Here is a 22,391-nt window from a genome sequence, read left to right as displayed (position 1 = left end):
AGTGTTATGTTATGGCCATATTATGTTCATAACAAATTGATTCTAGGTAGCTGTCCAAAATGTGCTGAGAAGTTAGGTTTTCATGCATCAGTGGAAAGTTAAGTGGACGGAAAATAGTTGGAAAGATATGGTCATATACAACAGCAGCATTGGAATGATTATAAAGTGTGTAATATTCATGAATATGATTGTGTTTCAAGTGCAGATCGACTATGTCTCATTCAAATGGAATGGTTGTTTGTGGGATACTGCAATAAAAACCTAAATATTTCCTAAGAAACTGAATTTTGCTTGTAAACCAACAGAAATAAATGCTCTAAAAGCATACCTTCTGGATGTGAGTTGTACTTTCTGAAACGAATTACCAAAATACAACTTTTTTGTCGTCATATTATTCATTGTGTGAGAGTGTAGCATGTAAAGAAGCGTCAGACAGACGGAGGCGGACTCGGCGGCTGTCAGCTGAATGGAGCCGACAGGAGGAAGTGGCCCCTGATGCAGTTCCACACCTTTCCGTTATAGCAGCGGTAGTGCGGATAGCTCCGGTTAAAGGAGGAAGGCAAGAGCTGAGTCAATTTATCGACTCTGAAGGACAAAAACAGGTAAGTAACTTAATTATAACCGGTCTCTTCTTCTACTAAAATGTGTCGCTAATCATATTGTCATCGTAGCACACGTTTATTGCCCTGATTTGTTTAGTTGACTGCAGCTAACTGCTGTTAGCTACTTAGCTTAGCGTGCTAGGTAACGAGCTAACTAGCTGTATTAACAGGCAATCTAGCAATAGCTGGCTAATTTTTCATGTCTGACCCTCCCCCTAAATCTCATTTCAGCGTGACCAGAGTTTCGCGTACGGGGTATTTCTGGCCACGGACAAGCAGGGATACATTTTACGAAGTTATTCCCTAGTAGCGCGGTGAAGTGTCCCGACGTAAAGCTGCGGTTTCTCTCCCCCCGAAAGCAGTGGAGAGAACAAGGGCGCACCCGGTGTGGAGGACCGCCACATCCTAACACCAGAGGAAATTCTCTTCAAGTATCGCGGCTTTTGTTGGAGGTCCTTTTTACCCACACAGTGAATCTTCTCTGCAGTTTCCAGTCATCGCGGCCTGTACCTTTCTCTTCATTTTTACTGAACAATGAACGACCTGCAACAGCTGGTGCCAAGTTCTTAGTCTGATCGTGTCATGTGGCGTGTAGGCCAAGAAGACATTATCTGAGCATAAATGCCCCTGCACCTAACAAGATCCAGACGGACTTTCAGGTGAAAAGTCAAGCATGTGTGTATATTTTTGACTTTTGTTCCCAAGTAAACAAAATATCAATTCACTTCATGGTTTCACCAGTAAGTCTATATTAAACTGTGAGCTGCATTCCAAGTGACCATCAAAACATTATCACATTTTCTCCTTGGGAACAAAGTATTTATGCTCAAGAGTTCAAAATGGGGAAAATGCTGTCAAAAATCTTCGGCAACAAGGAGATGAGAATACTAATGCTCGGACTTGATGCTGCTGGAAAGACAACAATCCTTTACAAACTGAAACTCGGACAGTCTGTGACCACAATCCCCACAGTGGGCTTCAACGTGGAAACTGTCACTTACAAAAATGTCAAGTTCAACGTCTGGGACGTAGGAGGCCAGGACAAGATCCGTCCCCTGTGGCGACACTACTACACAGGGACCCAGGGCTTAATTTTTGTGGTGGATTGCGCAGACAGGGATCGCATTGACGAAGCGAGACAGGAACTTCACCGCATCATCAATGACCGCGAGATGAGAGATGCCATGATCTTGATATTTGCCAATAAGCAAGACCTTCCGGATGCCATGAAGCCGCATGAAATCCAAGAGAAGCTCGGATTGACCCGGATCAGAGATAGGAATTGGTATGTTCAGCCCTCCTGTGCGACCACAGGTGATGGACTGTATGAGGGTCTGACATGGTTAACTTCAAATTACAAGTCTTAATGATTGAGTGCTGACTGTTTTAGGTCAAAACTACAATGTTGCAAGTAACAATTTACTCTTCAAAATGAGAATGCTTAAGAAAAGTTGATTATCTCAATTTATTTTTATTACGTTTATCTTTTGACTAATTTATCTTTAACTGGGTTTGCCGGCTTAAAGTTTGCTTATGTTCTGTAGCAGGCGTATATCACATTCTTTATTGCTTGGGCTTTTTGAGATAAAAAAAAAAATTGGGTTAACTGGTTTCTAAGGTCAAAGCCACAGAGATCACCACCTTTGCCTGTTCTTTTATTTCTATTTTATATCTTTTATTTCTCCTGAGGACATTGTTGGACTTAAGATGCTTCACAGTCCTTTTGACTCTGTTGGGATAAACTTTGACATTGAGCTCTTTTATTTGTCATGTAGCCTACTTGAAGGACACAGTACTGTGATTTATAGTTTTCCTTCTCTGGTATTAAAAAGAACTGGGGTAAATGCAAGAAAAAGAAAACATTGCCCATGTTTACATGTCGCAACACATTTTCTTACCCCAAATACAATTACGTGGGCTTTTCTAGTTAACTGATCGACCTATGTCATGTCTCACTATAATGTGCTGAGTATTAAACAAACAGGCCATCAGTAACCTCAGCTCTGACCTCTCAATCTGATACCAACAGCTGAAAAGTCTCAGTATTGGGACATTATATGATAGCTTATATCTGTAGCATGAGTACATAAGTACATTAACCCAACATCAGAGTCCATTCGTTGGCGCAGTCAGAACAGAAAGCTGTTAAGAAGTGAGATGTTGAACAGCCTGTGGTGCAGGTCCTATTCCTTATTTGACTGGGGGAACTATGTACAGAACAATGTCATTGTAATGTCTTATTAAAAAAGTGATTTTAAATCTTTTACCTCTTGTTTTTTTTTTTTATTCATTTGTTGGTTCATTACTTGCAAGGTCTTGCTTTTAAACTTGGGCAATTTCAGCTACCACTTGGTTATCATATGCTTAGAGCAATTGCAAAGAAAACACTTGTGGTATACTCGCCACTGCTACCGTAAGACTTCATATTTGACGCTTGGAAACATTTAAATAGTTGGATAAGACAGTGTTCCCCAACCCTTATCCTCAAGGCACACTACCCTGCATGTTAAATGGATTGCGTTCAACCTGTTAATCATCCATCAATTGAAATCAGGTGTGCTGAATCTAAAACATATAGGGAAGTGTGTCATGAGGACCAGGGTAGGAAAACATTGTGCTAAGATCAGTCCTTAAGTAATTCCTCTGATGCTAGGTGTAGAAGTTGTGTAACATTCATGTGAAGGAGCTGGACTCACACTGCAAAGCTGAAAACATCCAGATTTGTCCATCTTGTAACTGAGGGAAAAGTGTAGCAACCTTCTTTCAGCCAGCTGATCAGAAATCCACAGCTGCATGTCTTAAAGTGTTTAACTTAAATTTAACCCAAAAAAATCCTTATTCTCAACAATAGGTTTTAAATTATATTTAATCACATCTAGTGTTAAGATTTATATTCAACTTTTTTCCTCTTAATTTAATTGAACTGCTTTATTGTATGCTTAAACAATTTAAATAAAAACACCCCTGTGTTATCCACTACTGGCTGATGTGATAAGGGCATATTTAAATAGGTTTAGCTTAGAAACGGGGCGTAGTGGACTAAAACTTATCAGTCAACAAATTTCAATTCTTCAATTGTATCCAAGCAAGATAAATATAATTTACATAAATTTTTTTGCAACTCGTGTAGTTTTGAAATTGATACTTTGTCTGAAATTCAAGTTAAAACTTGCAGAAACTTATGTAGTCATCTACAGTATTCAGAACATATAAAGATGTAGGGAATTATTGTTTGAGTCACATTTGACCAAGTGTTTGTGAACAGTTAAACATCCATGCTCAGATTTAAAGCTGGCCTCAGTTCCCACCCCATTCAGCAGTGAAAATGTGCAAAACAGGAAGTCCAGTTGCTCTCTCTCTCTCTCTTTTTTTTTTTTTTTTTAGAACAGAGAAGTGCACGCAACTGTTTGCATGAAAAGTTGGATTGGCCGCGCTGATATTCAGCTGAATTGTGAATTCTTTTTGAATGTTTCATGTTGGTGCTGAGCTGTCAGCTGCAACTTCCTGAGTTTGCCTCAGCTTGAGACGTGACTTCACAAAGCAAATCTGTAGCACTTCAGTTTGCAGTGTGAAGCTTTTTGGAGCAAATTGGTTTCACTGCAATCCTCACAGCATGAAACCTTTAAAAAATACCACAGCACCACTGTTTGAATAGAAAAAAGAATTGTTTAAAAATAACACAAAAGCAGCAATTCTTTTTACTGTTGCTTAAATAATGTGTATGTTAATAATATTACTAAGACCTAAACATATCTTTATATCTATCTGACTTATAGAAAACAGTTTTTAATAAAAGCAAATTAAGTCATTTTTTTCTCCACTCTGTTATTTGTAAGGTTTAATGTCCTGCTAATTAGATAACAGAAAGCTTTACCCGGTTGTATGGAACATAGGGTAACCCATCACTGACCCTCCCCTGCCTGTTGCTGCGCACTGCTTCGCTTGTAAGAAATACAAATCCAGCTGATTAGAGATATTTCTAGTGAGTAAAAACACACAGTCGTACACTTAAAGCAAAATTACCATTTGATTTTGAAAGTGCAATTTGCAATAAATGTGAAGAGGCCAACTGCACGCTCTGTCAGAGCAGATAACCTGGATAATTGGCTCTTAAGCTTTATTTCTCTAGAAAGAACAGAAAGGCAAGCAAATTTATATTTTAATCATATGCGCTACGTGAATACCATTAAATATATATACCAGTGACGTGCGGTCAGGGGAGGCAGGTGAAGCAGAGCCTCCCCTGTCATCATGGAAAAATAATATATATAAATAAAATCATTTATAAAGATATTTTCACCCTGTAGTTTGTACTATAAAGTACCTATTTTTCATTAAATTTAACCAAATCTGATGATTTTTTCTTCAAAATCGCTGCATTTTCGCATTTTCCCATTCAAATGCTTGGCAGCAGCGAGCTGAGCCTCACCTGGGATTGCGCAACCTCTCGCTTACTGCACTGGTTGCCATTCTATGAGAGCATGCTCCTCCTGTCTACGTCGCCAATAAAATGGTTAAAAACATTTAATGTATGAACTGATTTTCCATAATTTAGCTTATGTATTTAATGTACTGTGTTTTTATCCTCACCAACTGTGTGTGTAAGGTGTTTCATGTGCTGAGGAGCGATCAGAAACAGCAGAGAACAGATTCGAGGTGAGGCAGGCAGTTGTCGTGCCTCATCGCTCGGGTCGCTCATGAACCCAAACATTGTGACTCCACAACTGCAGAGTAAGAGACAGTACAGCGAGCTAGGCATACAGTAGCTGCGCTGATACGGAGAGCGAGAAAGACGTTTTTTTTGAGTTGTACTTTAACGGTTTCTCCCCGTTAAGCACAGCACGCAATTAATAATATCTACATGCCAAGTTTGATTGAGATAACGAAATTGTTAAGCATCGCATGTTAAAGAATAGTCTTTTTGCCCTCCAGCATTGTTCGCATGCACGAAATTTCCTTATGTAAACAATAGCATGCAGGGGTCTAGATTTGTAAATCCGATTATAATTAAGTCGGTGCCTCACCAGCTATGAATCTCACCGCACGTCACTGATATATACATATGTGTAATAATATGTTTTGTATGATTTTAGTGCCTGTAAGACTAATGTGTTCTTAATAAAGTCAAATAGAGCGCTTTATGCGCCAACGTTAGTAAACAAAGTGAAACTAGTGTCTTTTAATTTTTCACAGTGTTTTGTTATGAGTTATAATGCAATTTGAATACAGCATACTAAATACTATTTCCTGGATTAAATTCTGAAGGTAAAACATACAGTACAGGTAACTTGTAGAGTGGCAATCTGACATAATACTGTTTTGATGTGTCCTATTCTGAGTCACAGTTGTCAGAGTGACTGCACTTGTTTGTTAGATCTTTTGCTCTAACAATGGCTTTTAAAGCCTCTGGATGTTTGTTTTAGCTCCACAGAGGTTTCTGTCTGGCAGGTCAGGTGACATAGATGACTTCTGAAGACGCCGAGACTTATGACTTCCTTTGGAAAAAATGCAAAAAAACTGAATATAATCGCCTGCAAGTCAAGCCCGCTGTATTGGACAGAAGCCTCCATATATATGCCTAATTTAACCACCTGGGTTTCCGCCTTTTATTACAACCATATGATCCTTAAAGCTTTATAGGCAACACTAGTGCCCTAGGGCCGAGGACAAAAAATGCGCAGGTTTTAATGACCTCCCTTCTGTAAAAATAAAACCTCCTGCCCTTCTGTCAACTCCCTCCATTCTCAACTGGAATTCCACACACTTCCTGAGAGGAAAGGTCAGAAATGGCTTTTAGGTCGAAGTAGGAAGCTCAGTAATGAGGAGCTTCTTCTAATGACCTTCACTGCCTGTAATAATGAGATGCTAGGCCGAACATCAATGCTGCTACATCAACATAAAAAGCCAACAAAAAAACAAGTGCTGTAAGCGACATGCTTATGAAAATAGGCACATAGTTTAGTGCTTTCATAATTCACAAACTAAGGGCTTAAACTCTTACTTAACTTGTTTGCATGAGAATATGTGACTAATTTGTCTGAGGCTTAAAATCTACGCGTTTGTTGGGCTTGTTTCTATGACAGTGGGTTAAAGGATCTTTGCAGTTACGCATGAATGTCTTTAGCATCACAAACAATGCTAATTTTGGTACTATGAGCCTCCTGTCAGGTTTTCAAATCTACATGGAAATAATTAAAAGGGAACAGCCTCTAAATGCATAGCCAACAACACATGTTTTCCACTGTTTCACAATGATGGTTGCCAACTTATTAGTCAGAATCAGGGGAAAAAGTGAAACGGCTCCAGAGTTGTTAAATAGCTGCATCCCTCCCACGATTACAGGCTAAACCTGAACTGTCTTTGTGGCTTTCAGGGGTGTGGTTTGTCTAAGTCACTTGTCTTCATTTCCTCTGAGCTCCATCTGCAGAGCAGCATTTCTGCAGGTAGTTCGAGAGTAACCCTCCCCTACATAGTCATTGTTGGCTTAATGCTAGCCTACAATTTAGCAGACACACCCTCCTGGGTAATCACTGTAGGATTTGGGCATTCGTGCCCGTAAAGGCCAAGCACCATTATTACAGCCGTTTATTTATTTGCTAAATGGTTGGTGGGAACAGATACTCCAAACTGCTGCTGTTACAGCTTGACTTGGTTTCTCTTTAACCTTATAGACACTAAAGTTGCCCTTGGTTGTGAAACTGCTGCCTCTGTGTCCACTTTTGAATTCCTGTGCGCCCTCCGTAGCCTCTTCGATTGTGTAGTTAATGATGAACTCACACAGAGCTCAGTTTAAAACAGGTGCGGAAGTGGCAGAAAGCTGTTTGGTTTCCTGCTGAGGGCACAGTTCCCCTGAAAGCACTTGGCGTTAATCAAAGTGCCTTGCGAAAGTATTAGCACTCCTTGAACTCTAACAGATTTTTTCACATTAAAACCTCTGAAAGGTTTGCCATCTGCATCTCCTGTCACTTGTTTAATTATGCACTGCTTTGTTTTGTCCATTGAATTAGATTTAAATAATAATTCATTAAGGATAGCTTTTGTTGGAACATGAGAAAGTGTTAGAAAAAGGGGTTTGAATACTTTTGCGAGGCTCTGTTGATGCATTGTTTTCTTCCAGTATTGTGTAACTTGACTTTGTTTGACTGCAGTTGTTTCAGACCCGGATTTTCTCACTTATATGTTTTTTTCCTGAAATTGTTGATTATGAGCCGTGCTCTGGTGGCCAAATAAGGTTGAAAATGTGAGGACCGTGAAGTCCAAGGTACACCGGGCAGTTGTCCAAAACACATTCCATTCATATGTGCAGCTGAAGGTTGCTTGCTGTGGTGAAATTACAGGCTCAGAGAACCAGAAAATGATTATGAACTGCTGCAATTCCACCTGACATTTTCAATTTGTGTGCAGCGCCGTACACAAGGTGCATAGAAGCAGTGTGTGCATTACATGTGCTACAAATGCTATTTAACTCGGCTAAAATCATTGGTGTAAGTGTAATTCAATTTCCTGGATGTGTTCATGGGCGCTCCTGAAGATCTGTAGATGCTTGGCACAGATTTATGAGTTTAAACTAGTTTGTCTCTGCAATCACACACCAGAAATACAAAGGATTATAGCTTGCATTCAGGTGTGAGAAAGGTATTACTGCAGGGATAGGAAGGGAAGGTATGATTAATAGTGCTGCAGCTTGCAGTTTTCTGAGTCTCCTTATTGCAAAAACCACAAACGCATGTGTTTCGAAAAAAGAGAAAATAATAAATCAGTTGTTACTCCTTTGTGATAATCTGCTTGGTGAATAGAACTGGCCAATGCTTGTTCAGGCAACACACAGATCACCAACCTTTGCCACGGAGCATCTGTTTTCACAGAAACAAGGGAGGGTGATTTTTATCATCACACACAGGAGCACAGGCACAAGTCATTCACCCCCACAGCTGCACACACTGACTGAAGATCCATGTGATGCAACCTCAACCGCTTCCTTTGAACAGTTCTCATACGTGCCAAATCAGTGTTGTGACGATGCTTTTGGATGAAACAACACATTTTGCTTGTTAAGAGGTGGAGATAAAGACACCATGGCAAGTCTGGTGATGATCCTCATTTATGCTCCACAGTTAAGAAATGACTCGGGGAAATGTTCCTTATGTATCCTGGTTTGGAGTCCAAAAAAAACCTTTAAGCAATGTTAATGAATGATCCAATACTAATGCTTCAATAGGAATGGAAATGTGTGCATAGTATCCTTACAGAGCTGGATTCTTGACCCCCTCCCAACTGCAGCACAGCTGTCCTAACATCACCCTAACGGAGAGAGGAGGGAAACGGCGATGTTTCCACTAAAAACCAGTATTTCTACAGTATTCCATCCCCATTTGACGCCACTGTGAAAGTGTGGTTCAAAATGCTCAGTGTTGCTGCATTCCATAAGGGGTTTGGAAGTTGTGCTGAGAGATAACAGAGGTCACATGCTCCACTTTAAAAAAAGTGAGTTCTGTTGTCTGTTTGTGCAGCCTTAAGTTCAGTGAACTCATTTTTCTACGAGAGATAGAAGTGGAATGTGTGTGTGTGTGTATGTGCAGAGAGAAGTGTTTCAGCACCTTTTGCAGGATCAGAGGACTCCACCATTTATGCAGCCTTTCTATTTTTAAGCAGCCCAGTTTGATGTCTATTCTTGAGCCACTCCCTAAGAGTTAGTGAGAAAATGAGTCTTCCTTTTTCTGGAGCAGTGTCTCTTGGCTCCAGGCAGCGTGATGATGATGATGATGGTGACACAAAGGATCCTCTGTATCACTTGGCTGTGATGCAGCAGAGTGGAGCACGCCACACAGAGCGATGCGGCTTTTTCACAGCATTTCGGCTGCGATTCAGTTAATCTCTCATACAGCAGTAAAAACTGTTTGTAAACAACCAGACCAGATATTTTAATGTCATATCATGATTAATGAACAGACATTTTAATAAGTGAGAAATATTTTGAGGTTAGTTTGAGAATAGCACCATCTGTTGGTAGGAAGTGGCCTCATTGTGTCTTGTTGCAAGGAGAACCTACAAAAAGAATAGCATTAAGGCAACTATAATCCACTATTATGTGTACAAAATAGCAACATCAGCATTTCTCTGTGATTGACATAATTTATAGTAAGGCTTCCTGTGTTTCCATCTGGTACAAGCGTAATTATCTCATTTTTAAAAGGATATATTTCCTTTTTTAGTTATTCTTAGTCAAAATTTAAGAGGTTATCTGTTTTGAATGGAAAAGCTTTAAGTCGAACAAGTGGAATTTGCCTTTATCCCCTATAATCTCTAATAAGACTGCCTGAGACCCGTCTCCATCACACATGGGAACAGTGACTTAATACCAGCTATGATTCAAATTAATTAGCTGTTCAAAGCTAAGAAACACCTTAAGACAAAGTTCATTCTGATTACTGTCCAAGTGCTTCAGGACAAAAAGTGAAATGAGAATGGAGAGCCACAGAGAGTGATTATAGTTTAACAGCTGATTAGAATTAAATTAAAATCAGTATATCTATGTTCCATCAATTCTCAAAAAAGTCTCAAAACAGATCAAATTCATTTCTTAAAATATAATCCGAACAATGTCCTATCAAAAGCAATTTCAATGTATTCATATAGATGGATTCAAATTCTAAATATAATTCAACATATATCATAGCACATTGTATACCGTCAAGAAAGCCAGGTTAACTTTAGAGAACGTCTTCCACGGCAAGCTTTTGTTAAAACGTAAGCAGTTAATTTTTGCCACTTTTCTTACAGATACAATAACTTAAGGGGAAATTTATGTTTCTCACTATTCAGTTTGATAAAACAGGATGAACCAACAGAAGCAGATTACATGACTCCCTAAATCATCACTGACTGTAGAGACTTTCATCTGAAACAGTCTAGTTCTTCTTCTTAGTTTATCAACTGAAACATTGGCTCCAGTCTTGTTTGTAGGAGATGTCCATACGTTGTTTACTATGTTCAGAAATGTTTTCCTTCTACTTGACTTTTCATTGAATTGCAAGCTTCTCTGGCAGTGCAGCTTACCTCTGTTGCAAAGCCTGTCAATAACGGTCTGCAGCAGTCAAGTCAGCAGTCTTTTCATTGGTTGCATAGATCACAGTAAATCAATTGTGTGTCAACTGGTCTAAAATAATATGTAATTTTCAGAGGAACTGAACTTTAAATTTAGATTACCTGTAAAAGAAAAGTAAACATAGAAAATTAACAGAACATGAATAAGTTGGGTGTAAAAATCTATACCCGTTTCATTGTTTGGACTGAATTACTTAAACTTACTGAAAATGTGCCTTCTTACAGATAAAACCAATTAATTTTAATTGTGTCCCAAGCAAGGCTGTATTTTTTTTTTTTTTACAAAGCAATTAATGTATTTTGTCAGATTTTTAAACTTCCCTTGACCAACTGGATTGTTTCATTTAGCCAGAGTACTGAAGGCCACCCATGCACTTTATGCTACAGTTCCTACTGTGTAAACAAAGCAAGAAATGCTGTCGGTGGACCCTGTGTGTCTGTGAGAGTGTGTTGGGCATGCTTCATGGTTTTACGGTTGAATAAGAGCTATGATCTTCTTAATCTGGAGCTCTGAATAGAATTCCTGATATGGGGACAAAACCCACTAGTGTTCACTTTGCTTTACAAAACCATGCAATTTAACCTTAAATGGTTAAATTGTAAGTTTTTTACTTACTTAATGCAGCGTTTATGTGCAGATGAAGGAAACAGTTTATATTTAAGTGAGCACAAAGTTTTACACTATACAATCTTGGTTCATGGAGTTGAATATTTGTCGCCCCCCAGTGTTCATAATGGGTAAGCGTCTGTTTTATTAACTTCCTCTTCCTGTTGCCAGCAAGTGAGTAATCGAGAAGAGGCTGAGATAAGTGCTCCAGAGTATTTTATTTTTATACCCTAAAAACTTCCTGTTTTGAAATGTAAACTATTTTTAAGAAATACAAATGATTATTTAAGTTTTTTGTAAATGCCACAGTCTGAAATCTTTCTCACAATGATATAAATTTTAGTAGAAAAACAAATTTCCTGCTATAAGATCAGTCTTTTCTTCGAATGTGCAGAATATGGATGTCGGGACTGCTGAACTCTGGGTCCTGTTTGTCAGAAGGGATTGTCTCACAGATGAAATTTCGTTGCAGCAACTGAAAAATGAAAAAGTGAGGCAGCAAATCAGACATCAAGGATATAAAGCTATATAAAAAAAACCCTGTTTCTATCTATACCTCAAAAAACTTATTTTCCACTTCTGGATTAACGCCCTCGGTGCGTTGCTCATAGCAGCAGATAATGGAGGTCTCTGGTCCAGAAAGCTGCTTCAATGTCTCCACCAGTGGACCTATAGACTGTAGGATTGAACCATGACTTAAAATGAGGAATACAGCAAAGAATACGTTTTACAGTCTCAAAATGATTGTTATAGTACTTTATTAATGTATTTGTTCCTCTTGTCATGTTAGATCTTCAAACCATAGAATATCTTTGAAATCTTATGTGGCAGACCAATGCAAATGAATAAATATGATTTAAACTAAATCTATTGACTGCATGTTTATGTTTGCTATCCAACTGCAAGACGAACCTCTACCCTTGTAAAGATTTCAATATTACTCTTTGCTGACCCTAGTGACTTCTGGTAGGTATTTTCTTAAACCATATACTTGCAATAGTTGTCATATCAACAGCTACTCTTACCTATCCTGTTGATTTTTCTAGCTCATATCACGGGCCTCTTTACTTGTGTTTTCTAAAGGAAACTGACGGGACTGAATTTTATTCAGGAGTACAAAAGTGAAGAGGGCCAAATACAAATGCATCTACATCTTCTCTGATTTTTATTTGTAATGTTTCCTCTTCATAATTATGCACTACCTTGAGTTGAATATGTGGATAAAATCCACATGAAATAATTGAAGTTGGTGGTTGTAAAGTGACACATTTAAAAAGCACAGTTTAATTTAATCCATTTCATAAAAGAGTAAGTAGAAGAAAGCTTGCACAATACCTGCTCATAATATATGCAATCTGCCATGATAATGTAATGTGGAGGAGGTGATAGTTCAGACACATCATCACCCCTTTAAAAGCAAAGAAACGGGTTAGAGTTTAGCAAATATGCAGCTCGTAAACATTTGATCAGTCCAGTGCAATATTAAACAGAAGTACAAACCATTTCAGTACCTTGGCAGATATGGACCCACTCTGAATGAGTGTCTGGTTTTCCTGAATATTCACATTCAGGAGGGACTGCAAATCTTCCAGGTCTGTTACTATGACATGAGCACTGTAGAAAATGTAAGGAAAATAATTTGTTAAGTAAATGAAGATGCAAAGCAAATCTGAAAGATTGAGGGAGCGGGATGATTAACAAAGAAGTACGACTTCGTTTTGGGGTCTCACCCGAGTGTTGCTGCCATCAGACCAACTACTCCTGTCCCAGCACCTAATTCCACCACAGTCCTGCCACACCACATGTTGACTCCTGTCGACGGGTCATAAAACGTTTTAGTCTCTAAATATTTAGCGAGAACAATGGCTGCATCCCAGACGACACAACCAACGTCCCCTATGTAGCATTGTTTCATTCTTAAGACGCATCCGTCATTCTTTTCGATTTCTCTTACAAAATACTTGCTATTGTCTATTTCTGGTGCCGCCATGTTGACCAAAGTTGGAGCAATTGGTGTTATGACTGAGAGAACTTCCGGTCCTGTGCGAAATTATGTCCTCCTGTGAAAAACTGTTCCCCTTGTGTCAGGAGCGCGCACAGCAGCCAAAGAGGCGGGGATCCAAGCATTTTCACTCGGTGGGGGGGCCAAGTATTTCTCAAAAATACATAAAGGGAATACCTCTGACTTTCCAACTTCCAAATCTGTTTCTTAAAGTCAAATATCCCGCTAGGCAGGGCCAAGGGACCGACATTTTACTGTTACAACCTTTCTTATTTTATCAAAGTAAAAACTTTCGGTTCAATGAGATATAAATCTTGTTGAAACTATACACGTTCTCTTTACAACCAGATACTGTTCATAACTTTATTTGTTAGCTTTGGCAGTTAAACGCTTTCATAGAAATACGCCAAAGTACCTTTCAAAATAAAGTTTTCATCTGCCATTAAAGATAGCCTCATGCGCAGACGCTAACTTCCGTTGTTTCTCAGAATAGCCATTTTTGCTAATTTCTTGAAATATGTTTACATTTTCTCTTTACTGTTTGTTTAAGTCTGATAGATTTTAAAATATATAGAGTACGCAGTTTGGACTTTTTTAACCACTATAATTTTATTGTGAGAATTTAAAATGTATCAGAGCAACACAGAGGAGATAACCGGCAGTGAGCCCTCAGACTCTGGACAAACCTGTGGCAGAAGCGACCTGAATCAAGCTACCGCCTCGTCATGTTGTCCAGCATCTCTCTCCCCCGCTCTGCCTTACCGAAGTTCAGATGTTCACACTCCCAGTTCAAGTCATGCTCCATCACAGCCAGGAACGGCCTCAGGTGATTTTAAAAACTAGGGTATACACCCTCTTGTAAAAATATTCTGATTCTTGCTCTTCTTGCCCAACCTGCCCATTTGTAATGAGACAAAAAGAAGCAGTTCTGTGCATATGAACATTTTTTTAAACCAAAAATATCTATAGTCTTATGAAATTCAGATTTTATTCTGATAGTTTGAATAGGATTGGTCCCACAAGATAAATTTTGATTTGATACGTCGGTTTTCTTGAAGGTCAGTGCCAGAACGGCATCAGGGTGGGACGACCAGCCTCGTTGGTTCTCATGTCTTCCTCAGACACTTCCTCTGTTCGCTTCCCTGGAGGAACACCAAGACTCAGGAGGACACCAGGATCAACAGGACCGACAGGTTGACACCTTACACAGCCACGAGTTCCTGAAATAAGTTTTATATTAAGTAATCCCTTTTTGAGCTGATTTCTAAATGGTCACTTTTGATAGGAGCAAGTGTCTCGTCTGTTTCCACAATTTCTGGTGCCTCTGTGATAGTAGCGGTAGTTGAAGGGCGAGGTTTGGCCAGAGGAGAGATTGGCATGGCCAGTATTGACTTAAAATGTCCAGAACTCACACTTTCTCAGTTTGCAGACACGGGGACGTATGCCAAGGTAAACCTATTAATTTCTTCCTGGGTGATTATAAGACATGGAACACAGAGAGAGTTGTTTGTTTTTCCCTTTTAAGGTTATAACCAGGCTTCACATCTTGATGCCTATGGAAATCCTGATGCCAGATACAGCCAGTGAGAAGGGGAAATGGACAAAACTCTTCAAGCTCATCACAGAGAATTTTCCAGTATAAAGACATTTTAAAAATTGTAAAAAAAATTTCAAAAATGAAAATCTATCGATCGCTTTTAGTACGTTAAACCTTTGTTTTTCAGGGTGTAAATCTCACTGCAATCCAGAGAAAGTACTATAACGAGAAGAAAGGGCTGGAGTACATACAGCAGCTCTGTGCTCCAGAATTTGCCACTGTTCTCATGGAAGTGCAAGCAAAGTAAGCTGCAAAGTCCATGAAGGCATGAAAATATACTGGTCAGAAGTTTGGATACATTCATCATTAATCATTAACATGAATGTAATAGCAATTTTGAGCTCTTTACAATTAATTTGAACAGTTCTTATGTGGAGTGTTGACATTAAACAGCTTGAATTAATTTTTAAAATGAGGACATTTGGGGTTTGAGCAGGACGGTTGACTCAAACACTCATTTAAACTGATTCTGGTGGATGCAAAGTAGAATAACATGTCTGCGGAAATGGCCACAACATCCACACTACTGAAAATGTATGGACTACACTTAAAATCTGTATTTGTGCCACCCAATTTTTATTAGATCTAGTTTTTTTCTCTACAACTTAAGGGTATTTATCAAAGTATGAGTTGGGGTGTGTATATTGGAAAAATCCACAATAAATTAAAACTTCTATGCAGAACATTTGTTTCCGAAAGTTTGCTGAAGCTGTTACTAATTTGAAAACCCCAAGAAAGCATAATGTAAAGCTGAAAAAATTTGACATTCATGCTGTCGATGCGTTTATTCAAACCTGACCGGCACTGTTAACTCTGCTGTAACCCTGCAGGTTTTTGTTTATCTAATATTATTACCATTTTAGGTATTATTGCCTAGCAACGGCAGCTGCTTTGCTGAAATACTTGGAGTTCATTCAGAGCTCGTTTTATGCTGCCAAGTCTCTAAAAGTGATCTTTAAGGGAAGTGAACAGACGACTATGATCGACTCGGCCTCTGCAGCTAACTTGGAGTTGGTGGTTAATAACAGAGACAACAGGTAAGAGAGGAAAGCACCTGCAAAATCACGGATGTCTTTACGTGAACGCATTTTTAGTCCTTCTTTGTTTGCCTTTGGACAGAAGCGACTATACTCTTTTAGGAGTACTTAACCATACAAAAACACCTGGTGGAGCGAGGAGGCTGCGCTCCAACATCCTGGAGCCTCTTCTTGATGTGGATACTATAATCACACGCTTGGACGCCATTCAGGAGCTGCTGCAAAATGAGGAGCTCTTCTTCGGCCTAAAGAATGGTTTAGGAGTTACTTTTTTATTGAATCATAAATGCAAATTTAACAAATACAGCTGATGCATAACAGTGTGTGTTCTTTCCCCCTCAGCAATAGGTCATTTCCTGGACATTGATCGCCTGCTCTCCGTTCTCGTTCAGATTCCAAAGCAGGAAACGGTGCATGCAGGGTTCTTTTTTTTCACAGCACTATGTTCTATAAATGTTTTTTTCTGTTGCTCACTTTTTATGCATTTCTCATTAGTGGTACATTATTAATCCTGCAGGCTCAAGCTGCTGAATCGAAGATTACTCATGTCATCCAGCTGAAACACACACTGGATCTGGTGCCACAGTTAAGGGTCTGTACCTGCTGGTCTTCATTCAATAAACATTCATATACTGATTTTTATAAACAATTAAACATTGCACATATTAAACAGGAGGTGTTAAAGACATGCAACACAGCTCTGCTAAAGGCATACAGTGCAACGCTGGAGGACAACCGGTAAAAAGGCTTTTTTTTTTCACTTTAAATTCAAATTGGAAATATGTACTAAACCAAACACTTTAACTGCCCCATCTATAAAGATATGTAAATATCTTTAAAATAATAAACATTCCATCCCTGTTTAGTAATTGTACTGCACTTATTGTATCTTCTATGTTATTTCATGATCTTTTACCATTTACCATCTGTGCCTCAGTCTGTGCTCCCTCACAGCTGATACATACTAAGCATATTATGCTACCCTGTTGCTATCACTTTTGTCCTTTTGGGTTTTTTGTTCTGTGTGTCATCTTTAGTTTCTTGTAAGCTTGTTCCCCTTTTCTATTAATAAATATCCCTTAGATTCCATCTTGCTTATCTGCTGCCCAAATGTTTTTGTTTTGTTTATTTTGTTTCTGTATATTTTGTTTATACAGAAACAAAATATGACCTCAACATCTCATTAGTCAACATAACTCATGTGCTGATTTGGCCAGATGTGTAAGCTTATTATTGTGTTGAAAACCCAATGATGATCTATTTTAATAGAAAAAAACTCATAGCATGACACACTCCACCATACTTAACAATGGCTATAAGGTATTTTTACAAATATTCATACAAATATTAATCTGACTAAATCAAAAGGGTTCAGTTAAAGTCCCAATTTGGAGGCCGGATTTTTCAAAAATGTTACAGTATGAAATGATCCTACTGGAATAGTATCATTTCAGGCTTACATACATGTTTGTCAGGAGTTTCAATAGATTTTTCCTGTGCTTAACCTTCTTAAAACAGCGTGTGCATTTTGTTTTCCCACAGATTTGACATAATCCTCGAGCAGATCAAGACGGTGGTTAATTATGACACCACATATTTAAAAGGAAGCCTGAACATGCGGACCCAGAAGTGTTACGCAGTGCGACCCAACATCAATGCGTTCCTCGACATTGCACGCAGAGTTTACACTGAAATTGTAGACGACATTGCAGGTATTTAGTAAAAATTCTCTTGCATCATTTCTATGATGCATCCATATCTGATGGCTTTGTGTGTGTCCCTCTGCTGTGTATAGGGCTTGTGAACAAGTTGGGGGAGAAATACGGCTTTCCGTTGCGCACTAGTTTCAGTACGACCCGGGGATTCTTTATCCAGATGAAGCTGGATGGAGTGGTCTTACCTGAGGGAAAACTACCCCCAGAATTCATCAAGGTAGGGTCCTTTTAAAATGGCTCCACACGCAGATTAGGTTGTACTAGGTACAATGGAGCACTAGTAGGTAGTAAAAGAAACAAAACTAACTTCAGTAATCACCAAAGCTGCTTCTTGCTAACAGAAAATCTTCTATTTCAGGTCACCAAGCAGAAGAACAGCTATGGCTTTACCACTGCAGACCTGATTAAGATGAATGGTCGCTGTGATGAAGCGCTGAGGGAGATTTTCCACATGTCTTATGTGTGAGAAGACAACTATCTATCCTTTCACAAACAACTTTAGAACTAATTTTAATTGGTTTAGGCTGTTCTTCCCTAAAGAAAATCAAATATAAGGGCATGATTAGTAAATTCATTATCTCATTTTTACTTTGTGTAATGCCAGTGATCTCACAGCAAAACAATACTTATTTTAGTCACTAAAACCATAACCAGCAACCCAAATGGAATGTTTTAGTGAGAAAACTGACATTATAGCTTTTGAGGCTTGTCTTTATCATGAAATGTCCACTAGAGGGTGCTATTTATAAGGTAGAATTTATTATACTTCTTCTCTGTGTTTCAATAGGGTTATGTGTCAACTTCTTACAACCATCCATGAGCACATCCACTGCCTGTACAAACTTTCTGACACTGTATCCATGTTGGACATGTTGCTATCGCTAGCCAATGCATGCACAATCTCAGACTACGGTAAGTGGAAACCAGTTCCATCAATGATGGTGCTTTGCAAAAATGATGTATAAACCTTGAGCTTTTTAACATTTTGTCACATAGCAGAGACAAACGTCAGTGCATTTTATTGAGATTTTTTGTGGTAAACTAATTTTGTCACTCCACAAATCTGGCAGAGTGGTAGATGAGACTAAAACAGTTAAAGTGGTTCAGAAGGTAGGGATTTTGTCCCACAACTGATGGGCTGTTAGTTCAAACCCTCGCTACATCTATAGCGGTGGCTCTGACTGAATGGCAGCCTACCTTCCATAATCGGCGATTGTAGTCTAGATATGTACAAGTACAAGCCACTTACCATCACCCTAATCAGACCATTTCCATGGTGGACCATTGTGGTGGGAGCATCATGCCACCACACTGCAAAAACACAAAATCTTACTAATTATTTATGGTTTAGTAGTTCCTAGTGCAAGTGTTGTAGTTCACTTGAAATAAGACAAAACTAACAAATAACGTGTCCGCACAATATAGGAGTTTGTTTTAAGTCAATAATGAATAAGTACTACCTATATGTAAAATAATCTACAAGGCATTTTTTTCATGTTATAAGTAAAAATATTTTGTCATAGCAAAAAATCCTAATAAAATTTGTCACATTTTGCAGATTATAATCATTAAGTGACAAAAATGTGAAAATGTTTGCAAAACGATGTATAAACCTTGAGTAATGAAATAGTGTATTACCACTTTTCCAGTGCTGTGTGCTGAGTATTACCTCCATGAGGTTTGATCTGCTGTCTAGAGGAAGGTGGCTGCGTTAAACCGCCATGAACCGCTTGCTCTACTAAGCCTGACTCTCTGCTGGGCTCGGTTCTTTTCGCGTGCGGCTCCGCCCCCATCAGCCACGTGGGTGGCGATTGCTGGCCCTCAGCTGTCTGAAACTGTCTCTCCATTGATGCATGCTGACTGCCTGCCCCCCTTCTGTCCAAGCCAGCTTGTACTCAGATTACCCTTCTTACATAAGCCCTCACTGATGTGCTGTATTTGCAGAGACAACTGCAGCCGCCAACTGTCTGTAACCGGTGCATATTTTCACACAGAGAAATGGCTGGTTTTATGATTCTGTGGCTTATTTTACAACCTGCCTGCGTCTAATCAGGCATTTATTTAAATACGCTGATGGATTTAGAGCATTGCAAAAGCTTTTACAGTATTTTGCTGTTGTTGTCACTGATATGCCTGGAACACAAAACAGCAGACGAAAGTGACGTGTTTGTGCTGTTCTGCTGTGGCCGCCAGTGCGTCCAGAGTTTACAGACACCTTGGCCATCAAGCAAGGTCGTCACCCCATCCTGGAGCGAATGGCCCGACAGCAGCCTGTCTCAAACAATACCTACATTTCCGAGGGCAGCAACTTTGTCATCGTAACAGGACCCAACATGAGCGGCAAATCTACGTACCTCAAACAGGTGGCGCTGTGCCAGATCATGGCCCAAATAGGTCAGCGGCTAATATTCTAACCTTATAAATCGTGCCATGCGCTTAGCTTAATCTTGCGTCCTGACTTCTGTGTTTATGTTCTTCAAGGCTCTTTTGTCCCAGCTGAGTACGCCTCTTTCCGCATCGCTGATCAGATTTTCACCAGAATTGGTGTTGATGATGACTTTGAAACCAACTCTTCTACCTTCATGTTGGAAATGAAGGAGGTATAGGGTCTTTTTGGCACACAGATTGTTTCATGTGATATAAAAAGGAAGGCTTAATCTCTAACACTTTTTGTTTCTTTCAGATCTCTTACATAATCCACAATGCGAGTGACAGGTCATTGACCATTATAGATGAATTGGGACGTGGCACTAGTGCTGAAGAAGGCATTGGAATCTGTCACTCGGTGTGTGAGTTCCTCCTTGGCCTAAAGGTGAAAAATGCACCAGTGCGGTTGAGTTCTGCCACTCCCCTCTTTGAATTAAGAACCAGATCATTCAGATTCCTTTGCTGTTTCTTAGCCATTTACCTCCTTTCTAATAGCTTGTGATACACCTTCCTGATCAATGTAAATCTGCAGAACAAACAAAAGCATCCTACATAATAGGTGTTTTGAACTTGAAGGTGTGTCCGGTTTTTCCTCCTCTTTGCAAGGTGTTCACTCTGTTTGCCACACACTTTCTGGAGCTCTGTCAGCTGGAGTCTCTCTATCCTAATGTGGAAAATCAGCACATGGAGGTTCAGCACAGGCGCAACAGAGACTCTGGTGCTGAGCAAGTGGTGTATACATATCTGCTGAGTCGAGGATGCTCTGAAGAAAGACAATACGGTAACCAGTCGGCGTATTTCAGGAACAGTCTTGTTAAAGTTTGATATGAAAGTCATTACAGGACACAGTTTTTTTTCTGCTTTAGGTCTGAGAGCAGCTGAGATTACCTCACTTCCTCCAAGTATAATCCAAGAGGCAAAGTTGGTTGCCTGTAAAGTCAGCCAGCAGCTTCTGGTAAGTTATTCATACCCCTGAAACTGTCTAACGTGTTTCAGCTTTAAACTTCTCTCTTTTATGGGGGATTTATATGATAAATAAAACAAATTCTAGTGCAACTTTATGGACAAGAATTTTTTTTACTAATAAAAATCCAAAAATTGTGACATGCATATATTTAATCTGGGTTGAGTCCATAGTTTTTAAAACCCCCTTTTGTTACAATCGCAGCTCCTCACTTCAAAATTATTAATATTTTGTGCTGATATCTGCCAAACATCTATTGTAGAGTGAGAAACTTAGTAAAACCTCACGGGACGGGAATGTGGCTTCTCATGCTAGTAAAAATATTTGCCACCATATTCGATAAAGATTTTGCACATATGCTGTTAAAAGTGTGTAGGTGCAATATTTAGCCATATACTCTGACATTAAACTGCCCCAATGCTAACACTATTTTTCTGACATGATATTAATAACTGGAAATTTTGAGTAATACATTTTAGGAATAGACTAAACTTAGCATCTGTTTGACACTTTCAGGCCAAACGTCCCACTGATCCAGAAACGCAGAGACAGAGAGCTGTGTACCACCTGGCAACTCGCCTCTTGCAGACTGCCAGAAACTCAAGACTGGATCCAGAGAGCCTGCGAATGTATCTGAAAGGACTGAAGAAGCAGTATGAGGCGGAGCTTCAGACTGCAGCCCCAGCAAGGCCCACCACTGACACTGAGGAGGAATGAATGACTCTGCCCTTCTTCAGGGAGACATCTGTCCTTTCATTGTTACTGACCAAACGTTACATATTAATAACTGTGTTGTTTTTAATTCTAACTGTGGTGTTATTTATTTAATAAGTTATTCTGCCTGGGCAGTAAAATGCAGCTATATTACTGTGATGATTTGCCTGTTATTCTGTATTGTTTGATGTTTTCTGGAAATAATTGATGGCTAATTATATCAATTCAGTAACATGAATTTGTTATACAGTAAGTTTTTGTTATGGATGTTTTGGGAAAACTATGAAATCTTCCATTGCCAATATTTTCCTATGTATTTTTGTTTTGTTGATAAGAGCAAACATATTTGCAATAAACATTTTAAAAAATCTAAGCAAAAGCTGAAATAAAAAAAGCAATAAAATGTTAAATTAGCAATAAGCCAGGTGATACCTCAAAATTAAAAACAAATAAGAGAAAACTCATATGCACAATAGGATCATACTTGACAAATATTTAAACTTTTACTTGACTCTTTTATTGCAACAGTGTTTCATACACATGATGAACCAATCATAAGAACTAACACCAAAAGGCCCCAGGGGCCCCATCCAAAACAGAAAACTGTCTTTCATCTCAAAAA

At 39.0% G+C, this 22,391-nt stretch overlaps 3 protein-coding genes across 6 annotated transcripts; 2 read left to right on the top strand and 1 right to left on the bottom strand.

The window, feature by feature from the left end:
- Positions 1-443: 443 nt before the first annotated feature.
- On the top strand, positions 444-2,868 carry arf6b (ADP-ribosylation factor 6b). Its single transcript, XM_008400183.2, has 2 exons — positions 444-602; positions 834-2,868. Exon 2 carries the CDS (start codon positions 1,442-1,444, stop codon positions 1,967-1,969), a length of 528 nt encoding a protein of 175 aa, XP_008398405.1. The 5' UTR covers positions 444-602; positions 834-1,441; the 3' UTR covers positions 1,970-2,868.
- Positions 2,869-10,973: 8,105 nt separating this feature from the next.
- Positions 10,974-19,472, bottom strand: vcpkmt (valosin containing protein lysine (K) methyltransferase). Of its 3 annotated transcripts, none has more exons than XM_017302548.1 (6): positions 19,334-19,472; positions 13,044-13,125; positions 12,814-12,927; positions 12,649-12,721; positions 11,870-11,989; positions 10,974-11,788 (listed from the first exon to the last, which is right to left on the bottom strand). In XM_017302548.1, exons 1-6 carry the CDS (start codon positions 19,455-19,457, stop codon positions 11,684-11,686), a joined length of 618 nt encoding a protein of 205 aa, XP_017158037.1. In that variant the 5' UTR covers positions 19,458-19,472; the 3' UTR covers positions 10,974-11,683. The 3 variants fall into 3 exon arrangements, with proteins under 3 accessions (XP_017158037.1, XP_008398409.1, XP_008398408.1); XM_008400187.1 differs by lacking the exon at positions 19,334-19,472 and adding an exon at positions 13,268-13,351; XM_008400186.2 differs by lacking the exon at positions 19,334-19,472 and having other exon boundaries at positions 13,044-13,444.
- Positions 13,522-22,131, top strand: msh4 (mutS homolog 4). 2 transcript variants are annotated; one of them, XM_008400185.2, is made up of 20 exons: positions 13,522-14,141; positions 14,374-14,508; positions 14,601-14,764; positions 14,841-14,951; positions 15,040-15,155; positions 15,776-15,949; positions 16,032-16,204; positions 16,292-16,359; positions 16,467-16,541; positions 16,623-16,687; positions 17,492-17,661; positions 17,745-17,881; positions 18,023-18,126; positions 18,452-18,576; positions 19,858-20,058; positions 20,146-20,264; positions 20,348-20,449; positions 20,698-20,872; positions 20,958-21,046; positions 21,572-22,131. In XM_008400185.2, exons 1-20 carry the CDS (start codon positions 13,943-13,945, stop codon positions 21,770-21,772), a joined length of 2,703 nt encoding a protein of 900 aa, XP_008398407.1. In that variant the 5' UTR covers positions 13,522-13,942; the 3' UTR covers positions 21,773-22,131. The 2 variants fall into 2 exon arrangements, with proteins under 2 accessions (XP_008398407.1, XP_008398406.1); XM_008400184.2 differs by having other exon boundaries at positions 20,348-20,476.
- Positions 22,132-22,391: the final 260 nt, after the last annotated feature.

This window comes from Poecilia reticulata, linkage group LG22 (assembly GCF_000633615.1).
Source record: "Poecilia reticulata strain Guanapo linkage group LG22, Guppy_female_1.0+MT, whole genome shotgun sequence".
NCBI lineage: Eukaryota > Metazoa > Chordata > Actinopteri > Cyprinodontiformes > Poeciliidae > Poecilia > Poecilia reticulata.
This window is presented reverse-complemented; position numbering and strand designations above follow the sequence as displayed.